The sequence below is a fragment of the Pygocentrus nattereri genome, chromosome 1 (genome assembly GCF_015220715.1).
Source record: "Pygocentrus nattereri isolate fPygNat1 chromosome 1, fPygNat1.pri, whole genome shotgun sequence".
Taxonomy (NCBI): domain Eukaryota; kingdom Metazoa; phylum Chordata; class Actinopteri; order Characiformes; family Serrasalmidae; genus Pygocentrus; species Pygocentrus nattereri.
The window spans coordinates 50,521,204-50,548,376 of record NC_051211.1 but is presented as its reverse complement, the minus strand read 5'-3'; the positions used below and the strand labels follow the sequence as shown (position 1 = coordinate 50,548,376).

The window sequence follows — 27,173 nt, the reverse complement described above, 5'->3', positions numbered from 1 at the left end:
TTTGTTACGTGTTTGTAAACTTAATAAACGAAAAAGTCATTTAAATAAATCACGTTTGGCTTGTAAGTGGCAGCATGGACGATATCCTGAGGGTCTTGGTAGAAGCTGTGCCCAGCCGAGCTCTTCAGTTTCTCTCCAGCCCTGGTCTAAGCACTGCTGATCCAGGTGATGAAGGCCTTCAGGAGCATCTGAATATTAGAGCCAGGTGTGTTGGACCTACCCTCTCTCGGGGGGGGGGGGGGGTAGGATCAGGGCTGGGCACCACGTTTTACACTGGTCAGGGGTTTGTATTGCTGAAGGTTCTTTTAAAGGGCTCATATTATGGAAAACTGAATTTCCTTTCCTTTTTTGAAACGAGAATAAATTACATTAAACAAGAAATATCACCGCTGTCTGATCAAAACCTCACATCTCCAAAATGGTAACTTTACAGGAGAAGGGAAAAAAAAACATACTGTACTCTTCATGTAAGTCAGTGGAACCAGATGTTTTTCCCCCAGTGCATTCTGGGCCTTTTCTGTTGGTCCATTCATCATGAAATTGATACACAATGTGAAGATCAACAGGCCTTTTCAAATCCTTAAACCCTGAGAAATGGAGACGTGCAATTTTGTTCGTACAATCAAAACTTACCACTCAGTCCCCACAGCAGCAGTTGTACCCCACCCCTTTACACTGGAGTCATGAGGAGGGTCTTTTCTTGTGTTTTTTGGAGTAAGGCCCAGTCGAGGGCAGCCAATCAGAACATAGCTCATTAACATATCAGTATTCATTCTTAAAGGCATAATAACAAACAGCCTTTAATTGTAAGCGATAAAGAAAGGTTGCAAAATGATCATGTATGATGATTTACGACCATTTTTGGTACATAAAACCAAACCAACTCTGTAAGTGGATCCCGGCAGGGGAAAAAAATCAAGATGGGACTAAATAGTTAACATGGGTCTAGTCTGATCATTTATGCGTAGGGCCAGCTTATCAGTCTCTTAAATTCAACTTTGGCACTTACACTAGGAATATAAAATAACATGGAACATGATGAACAAGATTAACTTTTACACATGATGATTCTTATTGTTTTTTTTATTTTTTAAATTGTATTTGTGTTTACAGAGTTACACTTCACAGCTGTATGTATGTAGCCAGAGTATAATGCACAGTATGCACCATATACCTCCACTATGCAACACTGTTCTGTTAGCAATAAAGGACAATACCCTGCTTACAATAGTATGAAAACCTAATTTGTTAAAGTGCATTGTTTATAAAAAAAAAAAGATTTTTAAAGCTTAATCCACCCTTCATACTGAAACACCTGCATTCACACCAATATAAATTAACTGGCTAATAACTGTTGGTATAAATATGCTACCAACAGATAGTTTTCCTGTTACACGTAAACTACCTTCTGATCATGAACGGCAATCTATAGATAAGTATAGCTCAAAATCAAGTCCGTCTTCAGGAGATTAAAGTCCAGCCGAGCAGTTTTAGAATGAATGGTGTAGGAGCCTCTACGGAGATTGCATTAGATTTGAGCGCTGGGAGTTTTTACCATACGTGCGTTGTTGGATGTTATGATCAGCCCATCCATCCGAACTGAGTGATCAAAAGGAGGAATAGTGACGGGCCAGTGTGGTTGCTGAGCAACAGACTCAGATGATGCAGTCCATGATGTGGATCTGCAGCGTGTCCAGATCTGGTAGGACTTCTCCACACTTAGGACACGCGTGCTCTGGTATATTCACCTGCTGCTGCCAGTCAACTGAAAGAGAGGCTGGAATCAGTGCACAAAGCTTCAAACCATTCAGACCAACTAAGAACACTCAGCAGCAGTAGTGTGGGTATTAACCCCTTAAACCACAGGCTTAATAATAAATCTATCTATCTATATATCTATATCTATATATATATATAAAAAAAAAAAAAATATGCAGGTAAGCCCACTGAGACCAAAGTCTCATTTACAGTGGGATAAAATTATGCAGTAAATGAAAATAAAGGTGTTGTAGTCTATTAGCATTAATAAGTTTAAAACCAATAAACAATTTAAAGGTCACAGACTGAAAAGTAATATTAAATTATTAAATGATTCAGTAAATGTTGTGGAACTGATATTATTGCTGTCAAAAAAAATATTTTATTTTTCCATGTCATTTAAATCCAGCAGCTGCCCTTTACACTGTGTGAAGATGGCCCAATAGAAATGCTCCAAAATGGAATATAATCCTTTTATTTAAAAAGCCGATACTTCTAATAAAAATGAAGTTTGCCTTCTCCTGTAAAGTTACTATTTTGTGGATACGGTTTTTGGACAGTGATAATGTGTTTATGACAGTGGGGAATTAAAGTTTTGGCCCATGTAGGAACATAGTGAAATTTTTCTCCTAAATCAGTGGCTGGGCGATTACAGTGGGTACGTTCACATGCACGTAATACTCAAAAAGACGCCTGGAGAAAAGCAGATTTTAGCAATGATTCGCTCCACACATTTACAAACACTTCAGTAATCTGATGATGAGAGTTTACATCGCAGTCATTTGACACCATTTCTTGGTGGTAGCATTAAAAAAAAAAGTGTTTAGGGTTTACTGTTTCCTGGGCAGCTCTTCTCTGTTTTGTTTAGCTGGTCACAGGACACCAGCAGCCAAAACACAGCATATCGCTGATGTTGGAACAAAACGTCGTATCTCCAAAATGGTAATTTGGTTAGTGTTGGTTTGGTTGGTGTAGTGGGTAACACCTCTGCCTTCTACACTGTAGACTGGGGTTCACTCCCCACCTGGGTAAACACCCTACACTATACCAATAAGAGTTCTTGAGCAAGACTCCTAACACCGCCTTGGCATCCCTGTGTAAAATGATCCAATTGTAAGTCGCTCTGGATAAAAGCGTCAGCCAAATGCCAGAAATGTAAATGTAATTTTACAAGAGAAGGAAAAAACATACTGTACTTTTAATGTGAGTCAGTGGAACCAGAAGTAAATTTGGGCCGTTTCTTTTGGTCCATTCATTGTGAAATTTGCAGACGACGTAAAGGGTGATGGTTATTTTCTAATGTCATCAAAGTTTTGTCAAAAACAAAAATGGAGATAGGAGGTTTTGTTCCGACAGCAGCGATATGCTGGTCTCTGCTGTTTTTTTCTAGCAGGGTATGCAGATGTACAAAAATGAATGGTCCACATGACCCCTCGCCCCTACCACTTAGCCTACCCCTTCATTTAGGGCGTTCAGGTCTAGGAGTAGGGTGTCCTGATTGTTGTTGAGATAGAGGGGTAGGGCGAAGAGTTAGGGCTACATGGCCCTCTAAACTGAGGTTATGAGGATTATGAGAGGGTTATGAGGAAAAAAGAAAAAAACGGCAAAGTTTGCTGAGCAAGCGAGCAAAGAAACCCACAAATGTGAGGATTTTCTTTTAAAAATTATGAATTTTTTATTACTGTAAAATTTCTACTGTATTTATTAGTTTAATGACGTTTCAATATATTATGGTCTTTTTCTTCATAACAAGCATAAAAAAAAATCACTAGTAGTGCTGATGTCTTGAGCTAGCTAGTTAAATTTCCCGTTCCACCTTAAATGGTGCAGCAGTGACATTCTGGTGCCTCAGGCGTCAGAACTGCTCCTCTATTTAAGGTGGAACAGGAAAATTCAATCAAGAAGCTGACAAATATCTGACTTCAGCTTCATATCAGAGAAGAATTAGGGGTGGGTGATAATAAATAACTGCCCCCTCTTTGAAGGCAAATGATTCCTAAATGTAACTGAAGCCCAGCAGTGAGGAGCTGAACTTTCCCCTCCTCTGCTGTCACTGCAGATGGGCAGGGTCGCCTACAGAGCAGCGCTAGTAGCTGTTAATGTATTGTTCTTTATTTGAAGGTCCCATTTTGCAGGGAACATTTCAACCACTACCCCTGTAACTCAGTTCCACGGGGCAAGGTGACACTCGAAAACAAGGGGTGGGGTAAAAATCAGAAATGGGATTGGGCCATTGTGAAGAAAGGTAGCAGCAGCTTACCTCTGCCTCCCTGCAACTGGTGTGGTGAGGAGCCCCCTGGATTAGCCCCACGAGACACATGTCTCCTCTGCAGCTCACTCATAGACTGCCTGAATGGAAAAGACAGGTCTTCAGAGTAATACAGCAGGGGGAGAGATAAAAAGGATGAACACGGCAAGGAAAAAGTCTGTACCTGCCCAGAGACTCCAACTCGTCCTGCAGCTGGCTGTTGTGTTTCTTCACAAACTCCAGCTGAGCAGACAGACGCTCTTTCTCCTCATGAATCTTCTCCCGTGCTGCTCGTTCTGCATAGAAGTCTGAGGAGTACACCTCCGCCTGCATAGCACACGTACACATACAGGTAAGCATCACCTACTAGACAGCTGCTGAAACAGGTGACCAGTTCAGAAAGCAGTCCTCTGTGGTGGGGTATTCAATAAAATCAGAATAACTGGTGTTTTCACGTGTTTTATGAAATCACAAGCTGCTCTGCATCTGTTTTTATCAGTCCGACGGGAAACATAGTTCTCTTTATCAAGATAAACACTAGCGAATCACCACTAGAGCACTAGAGTAGCTTATCTACAGGGCACAAGAGAATCTCAACATCACATAATGCAATAACAGCGATTTATGATTTGCCATTTTTCATTTCAGTCGACTTTCCTGTTAAAGTGGTGGTGATATCCTGGTAGAGGGCTGTGAAGACAACGTTCCTAAGTGTCTGTATTAAAGCTCTGATTTGAGCAGAAAGTGTTGGTTTTAATTACCAGTGTTTTCCAAATGTGTTTGAAAAAGTCTCAGCAACCTGGCTAAAGTTGCCAGATTGGGCAGAATCCCTTGGAAACCACTTTCTGCAATTTGCCATGACAATAACTGTTTGTCAGTGATGTTTTCACTACATGTACTATTACAAGATTCAAAAGAAACTGATTCCACCACTCATACAAAAAAGAAAATTAACAATAAATAATAAGTATTATAATTATAATATTAATAAGGATTATTGTATTGATTTACTACAAAAACAAACAGAACAACAAGAAATTTTTTTTCATTGTCATTAAAGTGAAACATATCTCAGGCTTTTTTCATGAAATACTGGAATAACTGAGATAATATTCAACAGTTACTAAGAGAATGAAAATTTTCAATAGTTGTAGCTATAATTTTAACATGAAACCAACTATGCAAACACCATATTATATGCATAAATCATACTCTGTTCTAAAGATTATGATCTCTAAGGGTCAATGTGTACAAAACTTGGCTGTCATCTTCTTGTGAGACCCAACATCAATTATAAATAGAGGCCAATTCACCCATAATTTTTGTTCTACTGGCTCCATAACGGCGCCTCGTGCTTGGCCCCCGATGATTACTATTTGCAGTGTGATTTGTAGACAGTCGCTAAGCTCTCACACAGTCACGACAGTCCAGAGAAATCATCAGAATCAGTTTCATTGGCTCTCGTTTCATTCCTATCTTTTTCTGATTGTCCATTAAAAATGAAATCCTTTAATCTGTCGGTTGGCTGAATAATGGCTAAGCTGCTGCTGTGCTGTGTTTGGGGGAGAAGACCGAGTCCCTGCTGGTAGCAGACCCTTCCTAAAACTAAAACCTCATTAAATTCATGTGATTATTCATATTTAGCTTCAGTTCAAACATGCAGAACCTGGGCTTGAAAGACAGAGATGGTCTCCAGGTCTTTTTCCTTCTGGAAGATCTCCTGCTTCATCTCATCAATCTTCTGCTGTTTGTCTGCCAGAGCCTGCTCCGCTGCCGCCAGTCTGCCCTGAAGCTCTTCGAACTCCACCGAAGATACAAAGTCCTGAAGATCACAGACACACTACTGTACTGTTCTGAATACCTGCTGGACCATCAGAAACTCAAATGACTCAGCTGTTTGGGGCACATTTTGTTTTGATGGCCACCTATAGATGTTCTGAAATTCAAAGTAACGACGGTCAGCAACTACTTAAGTTGTGATAAGATTTAGCTAAAAACGCACTAAAATAAGGATTAGACCTTACTGGCTGATGGAGAATCTCGGTTTACAAGCTCACTACAAGTAATCAGATCCAAAATTATGCACATGCGCAGAGTATCGCTTAGTGTAGACGTTACCATGACAACAAGCATGGCAATGTGAGTCTAGTCAGAGTGAGATGAGCAGCAGTGAGCAGTGATTGTGTTTTTAATTACTTTAACATGAGCAGATACATGATTTAATAAAGATCAGAGCATTAACTTCGTCTCCTCTGCAAACTAGTTTCTGCTCCGAACGTACGGAAACTGATAGGCAATGTAATCAGATACAGGCGTTCACATGGATATTATTCTTCTATTTAGCAGATTATTTACAGGATTACTCACCACGTTCAATCGGATAGACACTGTATTCTGAATGGCTTCAATCGGACAAGACTATTCCGTCTGAGGTGTTTACACGGACGTACTCAATTCCGTTTGAGCTTACTCAGATTATTAACAGATTAACTGGCCAAATTAAATAATATACAGTCTGAATCAGTAAGTAATTTCAAAATGAATACATTTATTTACTGTATGGATCTGTGCAAATTGTGGTTGATGCATTACTTACATTAAGCAGATGTGTTGTCAATCTGTTACTTCCATTACGCAGAACCTAATCTTCACCCTGGGCCTGATCCCAACCTTAACCTCAACCCAAAACCCAATCATAACCCTCAAATGCTGCTGACATGTTACTGAGAGTCCGCTGAGCGTTTGTTTCATATAAAAGGACCCTTAAAATAAAGTGCCACCAATTTTTCGCCTATTGTTGAACAGATATTTTCTATACTGAAGTAAAATGTTTATTGGATTGAAACCTGAAACAGAAATTAATAACTAATAATATATATATATATATATATACATATCTGTTTTTCTTTTCCCCTGTTAAGTTACCATTTTGGAGTTTTTATTCTGACAACAGCGATATATATATCCTCCTTGAACATTAAGCACAGCTAAAATTCATTTCACATTATTCAAGAAATAACATTTTTAAAGCATCAAATTTTTAGATCAAGGTAAGTATGAACAGGTACCTCCTTTTTCTTATTCTCCTCCTTGAGTTCATTATAATCCTCAAACAGTTTGGTGTAAGCATCCTTCAGCTGCGCCAGACTATTCCTGTTAGGGACAGAGAAACAGACAGATGAGTCATAGTTATTTTCCACTCAGTCACATGTCGGTTCTCTACAGTACGGCTTACACTGATCAGCTAACTGTGATTTACATTCAGTGGGGAAATTCTCAACATGCATCAATAACCATGTTGACACAACCCTGTTTACCAAAACTGAACGTTTTGTACATTCTGCCCCGACCTGTCTGAAGTTGATGAGTTTCTCATGTAATCACATTTTTTATGGTTTATGGTAAATGAGCTGTTTGTTCCTCTGAAAATGAAATGGCAGACCAGCCAATCTGGCCTTTAAAGTCAACCAGAATCGGGAATTAGACCTCATTTTCCTCCAGTACTGTGATACTGTGACTTCCAAGCAAAACACATTATCAGGGAGGGTCTCTGAGCTAGCTGAGCTTTGTGGTGGGATGATAAGTGAGTGTGGGGGGCGGTGAAACATGATATCATGGGTTAAAATAATTTTTCTCCATTAACAGTCACACAGAGACATCCAAAAATCAGAAGACCTTCTGTGGACGGGGAAAAATCATTATATTTTGAAGATGGATTACAGGAAAACAAGGTTTGCTTTTAAATGATATATAATGTGATTAACTGCACTTAATATAATCAGAAACATGAAAGTAAAAGGTCAATTTTGAGCCCAGGCTGATGTTTAGGCTGAGGGCTATTAATCCAGTTGGAGTCTTCTGATAAAATAAAGTTTTAAGCCCAGTTGCTGGGTTTAAAATGAAGAGTAAAGCTAGCAGCATACTTTAAACTAAAATACAATGTTAAGTTGGGCTAATGATGTTTTAAACGTAAGTAAAAGGACTAAATTAAGTTACTGTCACATCTGTTACATTAGGCTGTGTTTTCATTCAGTAAAGCCTGAAGTTTTCATGGGTCATGTCCATGATTTTAGGTTTGTGGGTAAATGATTGATCATCAGCTAATAATAGTCAGTTATTGTTCAAAAAATGTGGCAAAATTCACACCCTTAGTTCTGAAAACCACACCACCCTTTTTTTCCCCAAGACACTTCCCACTGACTGTGATTAGCTCTAATTATTATAATTATTATTCTGAAATCTCCCCCAACTGTGATTGGTCCTAATCACCACGCTGTTAATTCTGAGACCTTCCCCTGACTGTAATTGGTCCTAATCAGTGCTTTGTTCATTTTAGGACCTCCCCTGACTGTGACTGGTTCTCATCACTATGTTGTTAATTCTGAGACCTCCCACTGACTGTGCTTGGTCTACTGCATGAAGTGGGCTACGAGCAGTCCTGAGACATTATAACAGCCTGTTTGGTGATGGGTTGGTTTTTAGTTTTTCATCGTTTGAATAAACTGCTGCAGTGCAGTGCAGTAGACTGACTTCTCATCCTGAGCTTTCTTCTGTTCCAGTTTGACGGCAGCCTGCATGCTGTCCAGCTGCACCTTCAGCTTGTCATTCTCAGCCTGGATCTGTTGCCTCTCCCCCAGCTGAGTCTTCAGCACGGTCAGATCCTGCTCCAGATCCTTACACCTGCAAAGAGGGACAGTTGCAGTTACATTTTCACATCTGATGAAGAAAACACCCAAATAATGCACAAAATAATCTAATATACAGGGCAGCCCAGTTAAAAGAACCTCTGCCACTGTCTGTGACTGTAGAACAGCTTTTAAGTACTGACTCAATTATAAGATTAGACTGCTGATAAATGGTTTAGAATTGTGAACCTGTCCTGGAGGCTCTTCTTCATGTTCTCCGCCTCATCCAGTTTACTCTGAGCCTGCTGCAGCTCTTTAAACAGACTCATCATCTGAGCCTTCATATTCTCTACCTCAGAGGCCGACTGGAACACAAACACACCATCATTTATTCATCACATTCTGGGTTTTCTGAATAGACCTATGTTTTCAGATACTATCTCAAAGTCCTTCCAGATGCTGTACTGTTACCTTGGCTGTGTCCTCCTCAGTGCTCTTGGTCTGTGTATCTGCTGTGCTGGTACATGGCAAAGATGTCTGTGTTTCACTCTCAGTGTTGAGTGGCTGCAGCTCCAATTCTGCAATCCTTCAGGAGAGAACAGTATATTTAAAACGGTTGCATTTTGAAGATCTGGCTGACTCAGTAAGTCTATTCATGCCAGTGGACCACCCCTTAAAAATGATGGTTCTTCATGGGTTCTTTAGTAAAGAAAATGATTCTATACAGAACCATGAACACTCAAAGAACCTTTTGCATGATTAAATGATTCTTTGCATCATTAAATAGGTCTTCTTCAGACTGATGGAGAATGTCCTGTAGATGCTTTGAAATGGGTTCTGTATAGCTGGAAAAGGGTTCTATTGTTACAAGCTTGACATCATAACAATAGAAGAACCTTTTTTGGTGTTATAGAACCCTTTTCAAAGCATCTACACCACATTCTCCATCAGTCTGAAGAAGACCTATTTAATGATGCAAAGAATCATTTAATCATGCAAAAGGTTCTTTGAGTGTTCATGGTTCTATGCAGAACCATTTTCTTTACTAAAGAACCCTTGATGAACCATCATACTGATAATGTTCCAACTTCATAAATAGCATTTAGTAAGGGTTTTATTTTAAATAAGCCAATATGACAGCAAGTGCCAGGATGTCTGTCACTGTCCACACTATTCTTCCTGACCCAAACGGTGTGTCTGCTCATCCTCTAAGATCCATACAGATATACAGATGTAAAGCTAGTGAGCTACACAGCCAGGTTAATGAAAACAATGGTGTAACGAGTATAACCTGTCTGTACGGTGACACACTGCACATACCACAGTCTGTTTTTGCGAATGTGCTAAGTCATCTAAACTACAAGTAATCAGATTCAAAATGACGCGCATGCGTGGAGCAGTGCTTAGAGTAAGCGTTACCATGACAGCGAACATCACGTGAGGTCCAGTCAGAGTGAGATGAGTGTCCAGCTGGCGCGCTTGAGTTTTTATTTGCTTTAAACTGATCTAAACTGTCAGACTCAGCAAAACGTGCTTCACATGTACTTATAAAGGAAGCAGCGAGAGGGAGACGTCGTGTTCTGAGACACATAAGCTGGACGTCCGTCCCACTGCTGTCTTTTAAAGATCAGACCATAAACGTCATCTCATCTGCAGACCAGTTTCTGCTCCCGCCGTGTTGAACGTTATAAACTTCTACTATGACGCGATGGATATGACCAGAACATTCTTCAACTTTCCGATAGGGAATGTAATCAGATACAGGCGTTTACATGGATATTATTCTTCTATTTAACAGATTATTTACAGGATTATCCACTTCATTCAATTGGATAGAAACTGTATTCTGAATGGCCTCAATCAGACTAGGCTACTCCGACTGAGGTGTTTACATGGACATATTCTATTCCAGTTAAGTTATTAGTCGGATTACTAACGGATTATTAGGCTGCATTTAAACGTGGCTAGTAAGACAGGCCTTTAGTTGCTTAGAAGTTACCCTGGATTCCTTTGTGACCTTGTGGACTATTACACGCCTTGCTCTCGGAGTGATCTTTGTTGGTCAACCACTCCTGGGGAGGGAAACAGTGGTCTTGAATTTCCTCCATTTGTACACAATCTGTCTGTTTGGTGGAGTCCAAACTCTTTAGAGATGGTTTTGTAACCTTTTCCATCCTGATGAGCATCAACAACTCTTTTTCTGAGGTCCTCAGAAATCTCCTTTGTTTATGCCACGATGCTCTTCCACAAACATGGTATTGTGAAGAGCAGACTTTGATAGATCCCTGTTCTTTAAATAAAACAGGGTGGTCACTCACAACTGATTGTCATCCCACTGATCGGAAACACCTGACTCTAATTTCACCTTCAAATGAACTGCTAATCCTACAGGTTCACAGACTTTTGCCACTCAAACCTCAAACCTATTTAATATTGGATCATTTTTCTCAATAATTAAAAGACCCAAGTGTAACATTCCTCTCATTTGTTTAATTTGCTTCTCTTTATCTACTATTAGGACTTGCCTGAAAAAATCTGATGAAGTTTTAGGTCAAATTTATGCAGAAATCTAGAAAATTCTGAAGAGTTCTCAAACGTTCAAGCACCACTGTATGCTTACACAGTTGAGAGTATTTCTGTACGTGCTTATAAGGGTGTGGGGGTGTTTCTACCTCTTCGATGCAGTCTGAAGTTGAAGCTGCAGTTGCTCTTTCTGCTGAGTCACCTGTCTCAGTGACTGCAGGAGCTGCCTCACCGTCTGCTCCTCTGACTCCGGCCGTGGCATGGGCAAGTCACACCTGGCCCTGCACAGAAAAACAGTAAAAACACACCTAACTGGGTTAATATTTAACAAAATAGTGAGAAACGGTCTTGATGTACTGAAAGGTGAGAACGGCAGATATCACAACAGTGCTTCTACATCCCAGCCTTGGGGATGCCATGTGCTGAACACTTTTCTCTGAACCAACAGACTAGATTCAGCACCTCCACAGATTTAGGAGTTCAATCAAGAGTGTCAGAGCAGAGAAAACACAAAAACATGTACAGAATTGGACAGAAGCATTATATTAAAGTCTAAATTACATACGTGCTGGATGCGGAGGACTCTTTATGGATAACAGGCAAGTCTTTGGTCACATTCATCTCGCCCTTCTGCACAAAAGAGTATGGTCAGAAAGCTTTTTGTCTATGCATACAAATGTACATATGGATATTAGTCAATTTAAGTGTAAATGTAATGTAATGTAAGTGTTTTTTAAAAAAAAAAGAAAAAAAAAAAGCAAATTTCTGGCCACAAAATTGTACTACAATTTTTTCTCTGTAAAAACTGTGTAATGATACAATTTCCTGCTGTTTTATGCACAGAAATATACAGTTGTGCACAAAATTTTCGGTGCCCCTGATCAAGTGACAAGCTTTGTTGGTTTTCTTAGTGAAAATAAGTTACACATCCTCTACAGAGAACACACGTCTGTATACTGTAACGCACAATTACTGTTCATCTGCTGAATTTAACGTATAGGAAAATGTTATATTTTATTGGAGAATAAAATGTAAAGGGCATTTTACAAATATTGATTTTTATTTGTAATTTTTCGATGTTAAACTCGAATAAACAGAAGCAAATAAAAAGAAATTGTGCGGGAAAATTTGCAGATCAATGGCATATTTAAGTTTGTTCTCTATAGAGGATGTAATGGAGATATGCAAATCTTTGTATACAAAAGTGTGTTTGTATTTGTGTGCGTGTGTATACACCCACACACACACAGGTTTAAAAAGTTTGGAATTACTTATAATAGTAATTGTTATAAAGTTATTATATGGCTTATCATGTTATTTTTGAGACCCTTAATGATCAGAGTTCATTATTTATTTTTTAATTATTTATTTTCTGCCTGAGATTTGGTCAAATACGAGGCATACTGGTTAGTCTATTACGTTTAAGTATACGTTTTTTTTCCCCCTTCATCCTTAGTGCTTTACAGCCTTCTCAGTTATTTTCCCCCACACAAACACACACATATCTTCTAAGCCGCTTCTCCTTCTGGGTCGCGGGCAGTTATTTTCAAATCTCTGCTCATCATTGTGAAAATATTCAGCATTTCTTTTTAAGAAATACCAACAGAAACATCATCAACAGTGATCCCAAACCGTTGAACCCTAATATTTATTTATTTATTTATTTATTTATGTAGTTAGTTGGTTAGTTTGTTGTAGACATCGTTTTTTTTTGTCTAAAATGAAACTGAGAAACTTTCTTTTGTCTTTAGCCCAACACTGCTCTGCTGCCAACCTGCCCTTCCTGCTGTGGTTTGCTTTGTAGTTTATTGGAGAGTGAAGCATGTGATGAAAATCCTGTCGCATGATCTTAACCTTCTGTTGATTCAAGAGGAATGGAAAACATTTCTGTGAAAATGTGTAAAATATTACTGATAATTGTGGTTTCCATTCGTCATTAAACATTTTATGTAGTCAGAAGATTTTTCTATTAAAATGTTCCGGACGGAAGCCAGCCTACGGAGACAGTTCGTTTGTGTACTTGAGCATGTCCTTACTTCAATGCGGATCTCAATGAAGGAGTCTTCTGGTGATCCCTGGCCCATCTTCAGCTGGAGCTCAGAGTTCATAGCCACCAAGTCGCTCTTCTCAGCCTGCAGACGGGCGATCTGACTCTTCAGCGCTTCCAGCTTGGCCTGTACACCAGCCCCTTCACCCTGGAGCACAGCACGTTTACCTTAACATCAAATTCAACTCGCCAGGTCAAGTTTACCAGATCCTCACTCTACCACATGACAAGCCACTAAACATTCCTTGAGGCCCTTAATGCTATTTTATACATCTTTCTGCAGTGCCTCGTATTAAATGTAGTCATGTATAGTTTGAGCACCCCGGTTACACGTTTTGATGATTTTGAAGTGAACACATCGTCTAGAGGGAGGAAATATAAATGATGCAGTAACATTTCTATTTATTTGTTCAACATATAGGACAAAAATAAACATGAAATGTCCCTTAGCTTTTGGCCTGGGCTTATTTTATGTTTATTGTTTTTCCATAATCTGCTAAATTCAGCAAATAAACAGTATTTGTGCATTAAAATGTTCAGATGGTTATTATTTATAGAGGATGTGTTCACTTATTTTCACTTAGAAAATCAACCCAAAAAAAACAACAAAAAAACAACCAGCGTGCCCAAACTTTTGCATATGTCTGTAAACACATAATCAAATATAAACCAAGAATATTTCTGAAGATGTTTCAATATCCTTTAAAAAAATCATTAGAAATCTGTGTAACAAAGTTACGCCATCCAACCTTAACAGTGTCTTGTCTCACCTCTCCTGCAGCTGCATGGCTCTCCAGCTCCTGCACTCGTTTCTTGAGCAGCTCATTTTCAGCGTCCAGAGCACGCACTCGTTCCCTCGCCTCCTCAAGCCGACTCTCCAGAAAGTTTCTCTCCTCCTTCTGCTTTTCCTTCCACAAGGTCAGACCCTCAAACCTCTCCTTCATCGTCAGGTTGGTCTGCTTGAGAGCTTCTGTAGGAGGAAGCAAGAAAGAAAGTGTGTTCTGTTCTGTTATTCTGTTATAGAGGTGTCTGAAAGAAAATGAATCCATTTGAAATACAGGAAAATGGTTCAATGAGCTAATCCATGACAGCTGTGGCTTCGTTATAGTAACAGCACAGCAAGACAGAAAGATTGGCTTTAGTATAATCCCACTGTACCTCTGTTGGAGCTTTTCAGCAAAATCTGAATGATATGAATATCATATGTAAATATCAGAGACTCCCTCTTTGATATATATATATATATATATATATGTGTGTGTGTGTGTGTGCGCGTGTGTGTGTGTGTGTGTGTGTGTGTGTGTGTGTGTATGTATACATATATCGTTGCTCCAATTTTTGGCATTTTTCAGTTTTTGACATAATTTGCAAGTGTCTGTTAGTCTTTACATTGTTTGTAAATTTTATGATGAGTGGCCTAAAAGAAATGACCCAAAATGGCATGGGAAAAATTCTGGTTCCACTGACTTACATTGAAAGTGAAGTATGTGTTTTCTTTCTCCTGTAAAGTTACTGTTTTGGAGATACAGGTTTTTCTTCTGACAGTAGCGATATACATCTATCCATCTATATTATATATATATATATATATATATATATATATATATATATATATATATATATATATATATATATATATATACACACATATATACACATATATATACATACATATATACACACACACACGTGTGTATATGTGACTTCTTCACCTAAATACTGCGCTACAGCGAACTTCTCACATATACCTTAATCTCAAATGGCTCTTGGTTAGACATATTTTGGTGCCTAAGTCATTATTTACGACCTGCATAGTGCACCACAAACAGAGCAGGGAAACATTTAAGACAAAGACAGGCTGATGAATGGTCATGCAGAAATGAATTAAGATGAAATAAATTAATTAAAATGAATTTTAATTTTAGTAAACAAAACCACACAAAAGTCATAAGTGGACCTCAGTGAGGAAAAATGAAACACTAGAAAAGTGTAGAATATGGGCCATTTAACTGTAAATGAATGGAAACTGAGGCTTCATCTGACTGGTGTTACGGTGATCACGATACTGCGAACATGGCAACAAGCTCACCTTTCAGCTCCCTGTTCTCCTTGATGAGGATGTTCATCTGTTGAAGGGTCTCCTCTACATGAGAAGTGCCTGGACTGTGGGACCCTAGGGGTGAAGTGAGGTCCCCGTTCACCATGGGCAAACTCGATGCCATCTTTTCCACAGGCCACAGGGCGTTTCTGAATGAAGAGGGTAAAGGCACAGGACAAGGCATATAAGCAAATATTTAACAATTGACCTCAGCAGTGAGTTTATCACAATATATATTAGAATAAAGTCACATTCATAATTCAAATCAACATAAAAACAATAAAAATCATCAATTACATCATGAGCTCAATTTACTGAGCACTGATTGGTCAAACCAGGAGCTGCTTTTTAACTACATATAATACTGGGCTTCCTTGAGGAGAGGCTTGGAAATGGGTAAACAAACAAACTGACATCCAGAAAATCAATGTTTATTATATATCATTATTAATTAATATTCTAAAAATTTTGTTTATTCAAATATTAACAATTTTCTCAGCAATTAAACACAAACTAAACAAATAAATAGATTTTGAAAATGTGTCTTGGGTGCCTAAGCACAGTACTGTGTATATATATATATATATATATATATATATATATATATATATATATATATATATATATATATATATATATATATATATATATATATATATATATTGTATAGCTGTTATTTGCGATTGTAGTGATTATTTTCAGTAATTTCAATGCAGCCTCACCCCCTGGTCATGGTTATAATGGACTATTTCATGTTATGTGATGACAAAACTGTGTGAGGACAGGCCGTTATGACCAAGGCAATTAACAGGTAATCTTCATTTTGGAAAGGAGGTTCTTCAGTGTGATTTTCAGACTGTTGTGAGGGGAGAAGTTATTCAAGTGGAGCTAAGAAATGCAAAATGAAGGAGGAAAGCAATGTTTGTCACTACACTCCCTCCTGAGTTCTGCTCAGGCTCAGCACACAGTACATAACCCTAGTGTTAGTGTAGTTAGCAATGAATTCACATTACAAATGACCCAAAATGTAACACGATTACACTAATTATGACCTCCTGGATAGACGAATCTTACTGCTCATTACTTTATTTCTGCTTCACTCTGCACCAAGTTCTCTCACAATACTGACAGATCACTTTTGTATCTCAAGCATCGTCTCTTAAAACAGGCAAAGTCATCTAAGCGTTGGCCCTGTCGTCAGGAGATTGTGAGTCCGAGCCCTGGTGATGCTACAGCCATCTATGGCCTGGAGTCCAAGAGAGCGCAACTGGCCTCGCTCTCTTTGGGTGGGCAGGATGGCCCCCCATGTCTCCTTCCATGTCAGTGTGATGCAAGCCAGAGCAGGCGTCTGACAGCTGACGTAACAGAACTGACGGTTAGTGTTCTCCTCCAAGCGTGTTCAGCCATCCAATGACACTGCATTAGTGGCAGTCTGAAAAGATGTGGTGGCGCTTCACGAGACTCGGGGGAAGCTTGTGTTTGCCTTCAGCCTCCTAGCACTGGTGGTACTATGTGACTGGGGGAGTCGTAACTAGTGGGTGGAATTCGATGCGACAAAAAATTTAAAAATAAATCAAAAAAGGCAAAATAATCTGCCAGTATACTGATATAATTTCACTTGATAGAAATCAGTTAAGTAAAAAACTGGGATCATTTCACTTGGTAAGATATTTTGCTGCGTCAATAATCTAATTCAAAGCGAATTCAGGGGGGGAACCCATTCCTGTCAATCGCTTAGGACCCCAGAAACACTAAACCTGCCCCTAGATGAGCCCATCAGACAGATGTTCTCACTCTGTCTGATAGCTGAGCCGGATCTCGATGATAATCACAAAATATGTGAAGCTTTAGACACTTGTTAGAGCAGCTTAACCAGCAGAGCGGCTACAACACTGACGTTAAAGGGGAACTCCACCCATTTTCAAAAATTCAATATAATTAACTAGTGAAACCATAAACAACGCCATTCAGGGTGGTTTGGTGTGAAATGCTCCAGTCTGGAGAAACTCAGTCAGAACTGTTCACAGTGGTGGTGATAGGAACCAGACGTCCACCTCTCAAAGCTCCCTCACAGAGAGGTTATTACATGAAAACAGTTATGAACACACTGCCTGATGTCTGAGATGTTGTCTGAGGATAGTTATAAAGGTTTGGCTCAGAATGTGTTTTAATTTGTTTATTTTAACCCATTCATGGTGGAAAGGTACTCGCAGAGCATTGTAAGGAAAAAATAGTCCGGTAATATTTTCAGATTTAATACTCTTCTCCATCATATAACGTTACATTACATGTAAAACTCAGAAGAAGGGTGCAGGTATTTACACTGGTGGTCTGGCATAGTCAATAAAATGTCTATATTTGTGTTGTAGTCATGATGAGCCCTGGTTCCTACCACCACCACGGTAAAGAACCGAGTCTGCAAATAAAGCACTTCACATCAAATCCGTCTCAAATGATTTTGTTTACATCCCAATGCCTGAATTATTCAGAAAATTAGGAAAGACTGGTGGAATTCTCCTTTAAAAGGAAATAGGACACGGTGTGCTGTCTTTACTGTGAGCCAGCCTGAAGTTTTACTTTCGTTTTCTTACATAACACGTCGTACACAAACTAGTCTGTTCGAAAACAAACTAATCCGGGACAGAGGGGCTCACTAAACCCCTCACAGACTAAATGAACACCGACAACACGTCGAAAACAACTTTACACACAGCCCAGCCGCCACTTTTCGATGTTAACCTGCTAGAGAAGCTGCAAACCTCCAAACCAGCGTCGCTTCTTCCCGGGAGGTGGGTAATCCAGGTCCAAACAGTAAACACCCTCTCCAGGATTTTGTTCCAACTGCCTGAAGGCCTTTGCAGTTGGATTTGAGCAAATTAGAGATGTCAAGTAGTTGGAACAAAATCCTGGGGAGGGTTTTTACTTCTTGGATCGGGATCACCCGCCTCAGCCCGCAGCAGCTCGTAAAAACTCGCCTGTCATTAAAAGACACGCTTCTCTGAAGCAGCAAAACCAGTGAAACGGATTAGTAAGCAGCCTCCATCCGCCTGACTTACCCACCGAGATTCACTTCTGCTTCTTTTCTGCCTCTTTCTCTTTCTGCGTACTCGAGTAAACGAAGAGGTTCCTGGTTCTGACGTCTCCCTTTGCTGCCTCGCTCACCCACTCGCCGCAGATCTACACACCACGCGGATGGACTTAAAGGGGAAGTCCACCACATTTCCAAATATCTGTGTCGTTTAGACGATGAGATGTAGACAAAGTCGTCCAGAGTGGTTTGGTGTGAAATGCCCTGTTGTAGAGAAACCTGACGTCTGGGTCCTCTGGTTCCTATCACCACCGCTGTGAAGACTGGAACCAGACGTCTGAAGAGTGTCTTGCTTCTAAAAGCTCCATCACAAAAAGCTGTTACGCGATGAATGGCTATGGACGCGACGCCTGATGTCTGAAGACATTGTTTTGTGACATTTTTGGCAGTAGAGTCCACAATAAAACTATTTTATTTTAGATTTATCTCTGTTTACCATCATCACAGTTACATTTTAAACACTCGGAAGACCCCTGTAGGGTCGCTGGTGGTTTTTGGATAGTAAATAAAATCATTATGTGCACTCTAAATACGTAAATACTAAATATGTGCACCTGGTTCCTATCACCACCACTGTGAAGACATCCAAGTCGGTACGTTTCTCTGCAATGAAGCATTTCACATCAAACCACTGTGAATGACTTTGTTAATATCTTGAGCGCCGAACTGCACAGAGGTTGTGAAAAATACGGTGGAGTTCCCCTTTACGGGGACGCGCGACGCTGTTAAGTCGATCCGCTGCGGTTACAGCTCTGCCCTGCTCCGGCGCATGCGCAGAACCGCAAACTGAGCTCCTCCTCGGTTTGTCGCAAGCTCGGGATTTCCCTCCGCCATCGGCGCGAGCTTTCCGCACAGTCACCTTTACCAGAGTCACGCGCGGTGTGACGCACGTTTCACTCTGTTGTGCTTTCCGTTCATCACTTTGCATTCAGATTCAGGACGAGTGAGACTTATTATATTATATTATACTTATATTCTGCATCATAAATATGACCATATCTATCTATCTATCTATCTATCTATCTATCTATCTATCTATCTATCTATCTATCTGCAAGTGTGTGTGTTTATATTGTATATATGATATAAATCGTTATGTTTATATTGTATATATGATATAAATCGTTATGTTTTATATATATATATATATATATATATATATATATATAGATAGATAGATAGATAGATAGATAGATAGATAGATATATACATACACTCACCGGCCACTTTATTAGGTTCAGTTGCTTGTTAACACAAATAGCTAATCAGCCAATCAGACGGCTGCAACTCACTGCATTTAGGCATGTAGAGGTGGTCAAGACAACCTGCTGAAGTGCAGACCGAGCATCAGAACGGGGAAGAAAGGGGATTTAAGTGGCTTTGAACGTGGCGTGGTTGTTGGTGCCAGACGGGCAGAGAACGGTCCGAAAAAGAGGAAATATCCAGTGAGCGGTCAGTTGTGTGGACAAAAATGCCTTGTTGATGTGAGAGGTCAAAAGGGGGTCCAACCTTTAACTAGCAAGGTGTACCTAATAAAGCGGCCGGTGAGTGTGTAAAATATATATATATATATATATATATATATATATATATATATATATATATATATATATATATATATATGCATGCATACACACACATACATATATACATACCATTATGATCATATTTATAAGATACAGACACATAGGCTACGTTTACACAGCAGGTTAAAGTGGCCCAAATCCGATTTTCTCTCCACATCTGATTTTTTAGTTTGGCTGTTTGCACTGTCTTTTAAATGTGATCTGTATGTGACATCAGTCTAAACCGATCAGCTCCCAAACACACACTAGGGGGCAGTGAGCACACTTGCCCAGAGTGGTGGGCAGCCCTATCCACGGCACCCGGGGACCAATTGGGGGTTAGGTTTCTTGCTCAAGGACACCTCAGTTATGTGCCGTCAGCACTAGGGATTGAACCGGCGACCTTCTGGTCAGGGCCAGTTCCCTAACCCCCAGCCTACAACTGCCCGACAACATGACTGCTGGAAAAAGAAGACAAACGACTATTTGAATACTTTTGATTTCATAAGAATTGATTTCATAATCTATTGTTTCATAAGAAACAATAGATTAGTAGCTGTCTACAAACTTTTGCACAAATAATGTGTGTGTGTATATATATATATATATATATATATATATATATATATATATATATATATATATATATATATATATACACACACACATATATACATGTATAGACTGCCTCCAACAACTTGTTCTGTCACCCAGCTCACCTCTGCCCCCCCCATGCCCCCCAACACACACACACACACTGTCTAGACCCCTTCAAGTCAGAATTCATTGCATAAAGCAGTAAATCTGGAAAAACACTAACATGCCAATACACTTCTTGAACCAGCAACACTACCCCCCTCCTTACAAACGTACTTGCCCCAGAGGAACAACAAAGTCTTTCAACCAAACTGGGGGCTGCCCTCTCCCCCTGTGGTGTGCTTGAATAGTTGACTCCCTTGGCTGAGGAGTCACCCATACTGACTGGTGCTGGAGGCATGCATCTGAAGGGGCTTAAGTGCAGAGGGGGCCCTCCAGGCCCCAGTGTTTTCGCCCATCTAGGCAGGTTGACTCACATGGCTTGTCTGGTGACATTGTAGGGGATTGAAACCCCCTGCAGTCTTTTGCAGCCCATAAAGGGAAACAGGCTTTTGCACCGGCAGGGCGGCAGGAGCATTCTATATACAACTTCCCCTAACCTCTCCAGGATCTAGCATGGCCCCATCCAGTGACTGTCCAGTTTAGAGGACCAGCCCCTCTTCCTTTTCAGGCTGTAGACCCATACCAGCTCCCCTACTGTGAAGTGCCATCCACAGGCCTGCAGGTCATGGCTCCTTTTTTGTTGCATGCCAGAAATCAGCAGCTGCTTCCAAACATATGCATGTGCTGTGTCTGTGCAGTATCACCTCTGGCCTGGACACTGTGACTGTCAACCCAGTCCCCACCAGAGTGCATGAAACCCCTTCGATGTTGATGGCAGAAATCTGAATAGGAAGTTTTCCCAAAACAACTCACCCTCAGCAGCTGTGACACGCTTGAAAATGCAAACACGCCATCATACTCACCGCAGTCACACAGAGAGCTCTCAGCAGCCAGCAGTCGGACTGTCCGAATCCCTTTACTTTCACTTCTGACACCATTTCTTGCACTCACCTCTATTGAAAGAAGCACTGTTTTGCACAAGTTGTGGTGCTTTATTTTCCAGCTGCCACAGCCACACTGTATAAAAGCAAAGCCTTTATCTCACTAATAGCTCGTTCTCTCCCCCCAGCTCACATGTTGTGGTCTCATCCACATATACACACCCCACCTCTCTAATTACAGACAATAACAAAATGAACCATAACAAAATAAGCCTTAGCTTATTAGTTATCTTGGTTCATGACTATGTTTACATGGTAACTAAACTAACACAGATACTGATGTGAAATAATATACTACACTGTTGTATTCAAGCACAGTCACACAGACATAATCTGTAAATAAGTTTTACATAGTAATTTATAGGATTGCTTGAGAATATGAAAATGTTATTTTGCTATTGAAGATATTTTAGTAACAAATAATATCTTGGAGACATTATTTATGGGTTATGCACACACACACACACACACACACACACACACACACACACACACACATTTTCATGGGACAACAGGTTACTGCTGAAATCATCTTCCACTCCTCCATGATGACATCATGGAGCTGGTGGATATTAGACACCGTGTGCTCCTCCTCCTTCCTCTTGAGGAGGCCCCGCAGGTGCTCAATTGGGTTTAGGCCTGGAGACATACTTGGTCATGCCATCACCTTTACCTTCAGTAAGGCAGTTGTCATCTTGGAGGTGTGTTTGGGGTCATTATTGAGTGGAAAACTGCCATGAGGCGCAGCTTCTGGAGGCAGGGGATCATGCTCTGCTTCAGAATGTCACAGTACATGTTGGAATTCATGTTTCTCTCAATGATCTGCAGCTCCCCAGTGCCAGCAGCACTCATCCAGCTCCAGACCATGATTCTAGCACCACCATGCTTGACTGTAGGCAAGAGACAGTTGTCTTGGTACTCTTCACCAGGGCACTAACCACACATGCTGGACACCATCTGAGCCAAAGTTATCTTGGTCTCGTCAGTCCACAGGACATGGTTTCAGTAATCCATGTTCTTGGACTGCTTGTCTTCAGCAAACTGTTTGCAGGCTTTCTTGTGCGTCAGCTTCAGAAGAGGCTTCCTTCTGGGACGATGGCCATGCAGACTGAGTTGATGCATTCTGCGGCATATGGTCTGAGCACTGACAGGCTGACCTCCCACTTCTTCAACCTCTGCAGCAATGCTGGCAGCACTCATGCATCTGTTTTTTGAAGCCAACCTCTGGATATGACGCTAAACATCCCGGTGAGGCCTGTTCTGAGTGGAACCTGTCCTGGAAAACCGCTGTATGACCTTGGCCACTGCGCTATAGCTCAGTTTCAGGGTGTTACTCTTTGTGGAGAGCAACACTTCTATTTCTCACATCGTCAGAGAATTCTTTGCCATGAGGTGCCATGTTGAATATCCAGTGGCCAGTATGAGTGAATTGTACCCAAAACACCAAATTTAACAGCCCTGCTCTCCATTCACAAGCCTACCGAGTAACATGACATGAAGGAGGGACGACGACACAATTGGGCACAATTTGGACAATTTGGATATATACGATATATATATATATATATATATATATATATATATATATATAATATCAGACGTTTGACATGACTTCTGTGTTATTTCAATAATGTATATACTGGAAGTCATGCTGTTTTTTACAGTGCTTGTTTCTGGTCTATGCGGCAGTATTTGCCCCTGTAGTGCTTTCATATGTACACTAGATGGGGCTGTTCAGGTATGATCTTTCTCTGTATGCACTGATAATCAATGCAGTGATAAAACAGGATTTGTCTTTTCACATGTTCTAACTCCTGACCTTAAAAACACACATACACAGTGGTTTAAAAGGTCTTTAAAAGAATTAAAGGCTCACCTCCAAGTTTTATTGTGCTCATTTTTTCTTTTGTCATGTCTGTATAGTTTTCTGTACAGTCATCATTTACTTTTTACAGGATCATTTTCCAACCTATCTCTATGCTCTAAAATGGAACAAGCTGTTTTGTCACTGTGCCTTTAACAAGTGCTATATCTAAATGACCTCTTTTGATTGGCTACTCCGTATTTCCCCCAACTTCATTGTGAGTGGACAGGCCTCAGCTGCTGTAGGCTGAATAGGCGGATATATGAAAATATGTTTCTTTGCCATGACATCACAATAAAATAGGCTGTTATTGCAGCTTAGTTTCTATATATGGACTGTATGAACTGGGAAGTGAACAATATGTTACTGTTTCAAGCTCTTTTATTAATAAAGATAAAGAAATGAGGATTTTCCCCAATACTGAAGCTTCAAATGAAGTGTGCAGTAAGTGTTTTAAAATATAGAATTTTTTTATTGCTTCATATGGGGGTCAATAGGCCTGACACAATCATGTAATGTTAGCTGAAGATTAATTGCCATAAATAATCACAGTTAACAATTCACTCCTCTTTTCTTATTCATTGTAAATTACAAGCCTGAGGTGGTCAAACTGGCTTATTAACTATCTTGCTTACTAAGTTCTGTATAGAACCATGAACACTCAGAGAACCCTGTGCATGTTCAAAGAGTTATTTGCTTCATGAAAGGGTTCTTCAGATTGATAGAAAACGTGTTGTATATACCTGTTTAAAAAGGGTTCTGTATAGTACTGAAATGGGTTCTGCTGCTACTCTTACAAGCTTGACATCCTAAGAACAGCTGAACTCTTTTTGGTGCTATCTAGAACCTATTTCAAATAGTTTCTATACAGGACCATCTACAACACATTCTCCATCCACCTGAAGAACCCTTTCATGAAGCAAAGAACCCTTTAATTATGCAAAGGGTTCTTTTGAATTTTCATAGTTCTATATAGAACCACGAACACTCAAATAACTCTGTGCATGATCAAGGAGTTCTTTGCACGCTGAAAGGGTTCTTCAGGTTGACAGAGAATGTGTTGTACATACCTGTTTAAAAAGGGTTCTGTATAGCACAAATATGGGTTCTGCTATTGTTACAAGCTTGACATCCTAAGAACAGCTGAACTCTTTTTGGTGCTATCTAGAACCCTTTTCAAAAAGTTTCTATACAGGACCATCTATAGCACATTCTATATCAAGCTGAAGAACCCTTTCATGAAGCAAAGACCCCTTTAATCATTCAAATGGTTCTTTGCGTTTTCATAGTTCTATATAGAACCATGAACACTCAAAGAACCCTGTGCATGATCAAAGAGTAGTTAATGCATTTACTTATTTACCTCAAGCCAACTCACCCAGTTCATGTTCTGCTTGTTGTGGCGTAATGAGAGTAAGATGAGAAAATTATTACAATTAGCTTAAATAATTGCAACCATGACAAATAATAATGAATAACTGTGACAGGGCCTATTTTCCAAACAGTTATTCGTGTCTTCCGAGATGGTTAAAAGAACAATGGTTCTTCTTAAGAGGAGAATTCCATCAATTTTCCAAAATGTCCCCATAATTATGTCATTATGATATAAACACACTCATACAGATTTCCTTACAGTGGTGGTGATGGGAACTAGGGGTCACAATGTCTACAACACAAAATATAGGCATTTTATTTACTATTCAAAACCACCAGTGAACCTACACGTGTCCAAGTGTTTATATGTAATGTAAATGATGGTAAAATAGTGATAAATCTGAAAATAATACGGAACTATCTTTTCCTTACAATTCCCTGCATGTTTCTGCCATGAATGGGTTAAAATAAACTGATCAAAATACAACCTAAACCAAAACTTTATCACAAAACTATCCTCAAACAACATCTCAGACATCAGGCAGTGTGTTCATAACTATTTTCATGCAATAACTTTCTGTGAAGGAGCTTTTAGAGGCGGACGTCTGGTTCCTATCACCACCACTGTGAACAATATTATATTATATCTAATATGAGTAATGGTAAAATGGTAAAACCAGTTTCCATTGGGAACTATTTTGCCTTATAACACCCTGCATGTGTCTGTCCACCATTTATGCATTTTTTTTTTAAAGTTTCAGGCCAAAATCTCATCTTCATAGTATCACAAAACAATGTTTCAGGCATCAGGCAGCACAACTGTGCCCATTCTGTGCAATAACTGTATGTGAGTTTGCCTTAGACGTCTGGTTCCTATCAGCACCACTGTGAACAATTCTGACTGTACGTGTCTCTAGAACGGAGCATTTCACACCAAATTATCCTGACTTTGTTTACGTCTTAATCTTCTAACTTTGCAGAACTTTTGATCCACAAATCTGTGGAATTCCCGTAAAAATGATTCCAGATTGCACTGTGTAAATACCGAATATTAAGGCGTAGAATGCAATAAGAGATTTGAAGTGGTTATTACGCCCCACATCTATCAGCATAGGAAATACAGTGAATGCCATTCTTCTCTTTCTGGATCCTTTTGGTTTAAAATAAAGTGCTAAGCCTCACACATGAGCTGTGTGAGCAACAGCAGAGCAGTCCATTTGCTGAACCTGAACATGTTTACATAAATGATTGGCTGGATATTTTTGGTTGGTGGACTATTTAAATAAGCACACATTTCAGAAAATTGGTAAATTTCCCCTTCAGTACAGGTCCATGCTTCACTGTCATAACTGTATGCTTAGTGTACATAGCAGTGTTTTGGTATTACTAGATAAAAATAAATGAAAAACAGCACAGACCAGCAACCATTACCTGCTGGTTTATGCTGGTCTAAACTGGTCTAACCTGGTCTATTCTGGCTTATTTGTTTATTTTTGTTTATTTATTTTGTTTGTTTATATTTAGGGTCTCCATTAGCCGCTATTGTCATAGCTGCAATTCTTCCTCGGGTCCAGTAGACATTAAGAGCATTAAGTGTAAAACAGCCAGACTGAGGAACAGCTTCTTCCCTGAAGCCGTAAGACTCTTAAACTCCAGTTAGACAATCACTGCAATGGCACTTCATGTCCACTTATTTATCTCTGCTGCTGTCCTGAATCAGTGCCTTTACTATAATCAGCCCTACACACGGCACTTTAAACATTACCAGTATTAAGATGTAGACCTTCTACCTCGCACTCATGCTGCTGTGTTTCTTGCTGCTGTTATTTGCACCTTACTGTTTATTGTTTATTGTTCTTGGGAGTTAACTGGGACCTTGAGTACACTATTTCGTTCCACCTCATGTACCACGTGTGATGTGAATGACAATAAAGCTTATCTTACCTTATCTCATATAATATATAACCAAAAGTAATGTGACTTGACAGAACAAGTAAAAAAAACAAGTAAAACCAAGTAAAACAACAAGAAAAACAAAAAATTCTGAGAAAACAAACAAAGAAGGAAACTGAAAAATAAAAATTAGACAATGTAACCATAACATAACATAATAAAGATCATGTGTATATATACTGTGTGACTATATTCCATTGCTGCTGGCTTATGCTGGTCTAGTGCAGGTTTGGTCCTGATTTAGCTGGTCACCCCAGCAGGGTCTTACTGGTTGAGCAGCATAACAGCATTAAAACACAGCATGTGCTGCTTTTGGTGGTGATCAGCATGTCAGCTTCCATTGCTGCTGACCAGCATACCAGCATCCAAAACACAGGACATACTGGTTTT

General features: G+C 39.7%; 2 protein-coding genes across 4 annotated transcripts in view; both read right to left on the bottom strand.

Annotated features, from left to right (window-relative positions):
• Positions 1-27,173, bottom strand: part of cax1 (cation/H+ exchanger protein 1) — a 1,125,587-nt gene that overhangs the window by 858,279 nt on the left and 240,135 nt on the right. The gene's annotated exons all lie outside the window — the stretch shown is intronic.
• optn (optineurin) lies at positions 1,066-18,552 on the bottom strand. 3 transcript variants are annotated; one of them, XM_017698883.2, is made up of 14 exons: positions 18,356-18,552; positions 15,291-15,448; positions 13,972-14,171; positions 13,191-13,349; positions 11,720-11,784; positions 11,304-11,435; positions 9,103-9,217; positions 8,881-8,996; positions 8,537-8,686; positions 7,075-7,159; positions 5,673-5,828; positions 4,191-4,333; positions 4,019-4,107; positions 1,066-1,765 (listed from the first exon to the last, which is right to left on the bottom strand). In XM_017698883.2, exons 1-14 carry the CDS (start codon positions 18,517-18,519, stop codon positions 1,656-1,658), a joined length of 1,842 nt encoding a protein of 613 aa, XP_017554372.1. In that variant the 5' UTR covers positions 18,520-18,552; the 3' UTR covers positions 1,066-1,655. The 3 variants fall into 3 exon arrangements, with proteins under 3 accessions (XP_017554372.1, XP_017554373.1, XP_017554374.1); XM_017698884.2 differs by having other exon boundaries at positions 18,360-18,468; XM_017698885.2 differs by lacking the exon at positions 18,356-18,552 and adding an exon at positions 18,039-18,145.